This window comes from Micromys minutus (assembly GCF_963924665.1).
Source record: "Micromys minutus genome assembly, chromosome: 8".
NCBI lineage: Eukaryota > Metazoa > Chordata > Mammalia > Rodentia > Muridae > Micromys > Micromys minutus.
In genome coordinates, this window is record NC_137977.1 from 42,336,089 (window position 1) to 42,339,592 (window position 3,504).

The following is a 3,504-nucleotide window of genomic DNA, read 5'->3' on the forward strand; positions in this document are numbered from 1 at the left end:
CGTACTCACGCAACAAAACAGCCGGCTCATGGCTTTGCATAAAGTTAAACACAGAGCACCACGTGACTCAGCAAGTCTACTTTTAGAATAGCATTCAAAGGAATGGAGGCGAGGATTTGAACAGATACTTGGACACCGGTTCATAGCAGCATCGTTCAGAACGGCAGAAGGTGGGGCGCCCCCAAATGTTCGTCCGTGGATAAATAAAAACACAACATCTACTGTGGAAGACGTACACCTGGTAATGGAATATTATTCAGCCAAGCCACACCCCCGCCAAGATTGCTAAGGAAGTTTCGTTGATTGGTTCACTGCCTCTCCCATCTCCCATCTCTTTCCCACTGAAGAACTAGAGGGGTTTAGCTAGGTGAATACTTGTTCCCCTTGTTCCTGCTTGACAAACTGAGGGGCTCGATCGTTAGCATCGAGAGGCGGTGTTCAGTGAGACAAGACTGCCCAAAATTTAGACGAAAAGGTGGGCCGGTTCGCAGGACACTGGCGTGAGCCACCGCCACTCAGTACTGCTCGCCGATACCCCCTGTCTACTTCCCCCACCCACCCACGCCCTACTGCCTGCTGGATTGGAGGTGGGGGGGGGACCTAGAACAGCAGGCGGCTACTGTGTTAGGCAAATGTTTCAACTGCTTGGCCAATTAGCGTCCACTCCCTGAAAGACTAGTTCAACAGGTTTCCATTTGCTCCTCCTCGATCTCCTGGGTTGGGGGAAAAGGCTGTCACTTTGCTTCGACCCTCCCCTTCCCTCCCTCTGGGCTTTCCCAGCCTAGCTCGGACCAATCGCACCGGGTCCAACGTGTCCATGTTGGCGGCCCCGCAGCTCTGCCGCCTGGATGCGCAGCGCTAGGGTGCGGGAGAACCGGGAGCCGGGAGCCCGGAATAGGGATCCGAGTCCTGGGATACGCTCGGGACGCGGCCCCGATGACCGAGCTCCAGCAAGAGTTGGAGGACGCCAAACCGGCCAAAGTGCTTACCAAGAGAGAAGGAAAAGTTGGCCCGGCCCAGTAAGTGACCTCTGCTGGACGCGACGCGCCCAGATGAATTGTTAGCCTGCGTTCAGATGGGAAAGGCTTTCAGAACTTCTGTAGAGACAGCCCTTATACATGTCTCTTTCTCTGTCCTTCTCTCTGTCTCTGTCTCTCTCTGTCTCTGTGTGTGTGTCTGTCTGTCTGTCCCTCTCTCCAGCTCTTTCTTTCCCGCTTTCCCTTCCTGCCTCCTCCCTTCCTCTCCTCACTGAAGAATGCATTGTCTGTCCGGCAGTTCCGTGGTGATAAGAATTATTGGATCCGAAATTATAGTTGATGTTTTCTGATTCCCCAAGGAGATTTAGGGAAACTGCTCAAATCTTGGAGCCATGTCAAAAGTCCGTGCTAACAGTTGCTTCAGTCCTATTTCTGAATGACATCTGGGAAGATCCAGGCGTCTTTGGTTATAGCAGGTCATCTGTTGCTGGCTTTCACAAGAATGTGTATTTTGTTTGTTTAGAGCTTGTGTTTGGCTCTCCTCATTCTTTCTCGCTGTTTCCACCTAAGAGAGGAGTAGTTAGAAACAAGCATGCTTTATCTTTCCCTCAAAGTGTGTGCCCTTACACACACACCACCACCACCACCAACAACAACCTTTATAGTGAACACTGAGATATATACTACAGCAAACACTTTAAATATGGTTATGTCTGTCCCTTTAAAGCAATCATGCGCATATGAGATTTGCACATCATCCGACCTATAAAATCTTCAAACCAGAAACAAATTTTCCCATCTTGTGCTACTCTGAGCGTTTGTTTAATAGCCCAGAGGTATGGTTTTTAAACGACTGTTATTCTTGTTCCTCTTTTTAAAAGCAAAAAAGATAAAGGAAAAAAAAAAAAACTTTAAGCTTTGCTCATTTGCTTTGCCACCACATCACTGAAACATTAACCCACGGTACAATCAATATCCAAATAAGCCTGACTTGATTTCATGGTATGAAGTTGTGAGGGAGTCTCCAGTGTTTTGTTGACACTACTATCAGTGGCAATTTCTAATAGTGAAGGCTCCGTCTCTGTTAGCATTACTTCACGCATCAGTCAGTCGTTTTATTGTTGTTTGTTCTCGGACCACAGCTTTGTTCCACATAAAGATTGTGTGCATGACTGCAGACCGCCCCTGTGGGTCATGACTCCTTTAGGGGTCCCAGGACCCTTTCACAGCATGCTGATTCTTAACAGTAGCAAAGTTACAGTTATGAAGTAGCAACAAATTAACTTTGTGGCTGGGGGGGGGTCCCTCCAACAGAAGTGGCTGTATGGAAGGCCTCAGCATGGGGAAGGTTGAGAACCACTGCTCTAGACTCTGCCAGTGGAGTTTACATGGAAATGTGGGACGAAGATAACACTTCGGTTGCTTTGCTCTTTCACGGCTGTGGCCGTACTCTCTCCTGGGTCTCTGGCCTTCTGGCAGCTCTTGGCCGTTCAGTGTCCAACACCATAAGCTTAATGTTCTTCACCATTCACTCGGTCTTACCAAAAGATCGACAGGTGGTGTATTTCCCACATATTACAACGAAAGGAAAGCATTGCCAGAGGTAAAACTCCCATTTTAAAAAGATGTTTTCTTGCCCCGGAATAAAATCCAGCTGTATAATAATAATTCAGATCTATGACCAGGTATGGGTGGCACATGCCTCCAATCCTAGCAGTTGGGAGGCAGAAGCAGGAGACTCTTCATGAGTGTGAGGCCAATCTGATCTACGTAGCAAGTTCCAGGACAGCCAGGGTTACAGAGAAAGACCCTGGCTCAAAAGGGAGAAAAATAAAAAAGTCTGAGAAAAAAGGTGGACTATTAAATAATACCTGTTTCCTTTGCTCTTCACCATCTTTCTACATACTATATTCTGAAGAAAACTCAGTGTGGATAGTCCTTTGACTGTGGTACAGACAGTGTCTGTGACAGGAGCCCTGAGGATCAGAAGCAGAACTAGACAGCCAGGTCTTGGAACTCCTGATCCAAGACCCAAGGAAGCCTGCTCCCAGTTACACAAAGAAAGATGACTCCAAGTCTACCACAGCGGCCAAGCTTTGGAATCCTTGTGTCCTAGGTGTCTAGATCCTCAGATAAGGCCATGTATTGGATTGTTTGAAAACTCTACAATAGCATTGATACAAGTTTGTTCATTCAAAGCTTAGACAGAGGGAGATGTTGAGTCCTCTGAGGCTCATAGTTCTGATACATTCTTTCATTTGGAATCATCCATTTCACAGCTTGGTTTGAAGTCAACAAATACCGCAGTACCTACTTATACAATCATGGCGGTCAGTTCAAGGGTAAATGTGGTTTTGCATTTGTCTTCCTGGAACCTGAAAGAATTGTGGGATGGACTAGGCACAAATGTAGCCATTGCCAAGTTAAATTACAAGATACCATAAAAAAAGTTGATCTCTAACTGAATCTTCCCTGTAGTTAAGATACTTGCCTGTTACTGTCTTTGGTAAACTGTTGCAAAATTTAC

General features: G+C 46.8%; 1 protein-coding gene across 1 annotated transcript in view; it reads left to right on the forward strand.

Annotated features, from left to right (window-relative positions):
• The first annotated feature begins 893 nt into the window (after positions 1 to 893).
• Positions 894 to 3,504, forward strand: part of GRAMD2B (GRAM domain containing 2B) — a 63,216-nt gene continuing 60,605 nt past the window's right edge. The window contains exon 1 of the mRNA XM_080920485.1: positions 894 to 1,019. Within this exon, the coding sequence (XP_080776611.1) occupies positions 937 to 1,019 (83 nt within the window). The 5' untranslated portion in view covers positions 894 to 936. The remainder of the gene's footprint in view (positions 1,020 to 3,504) is intronic.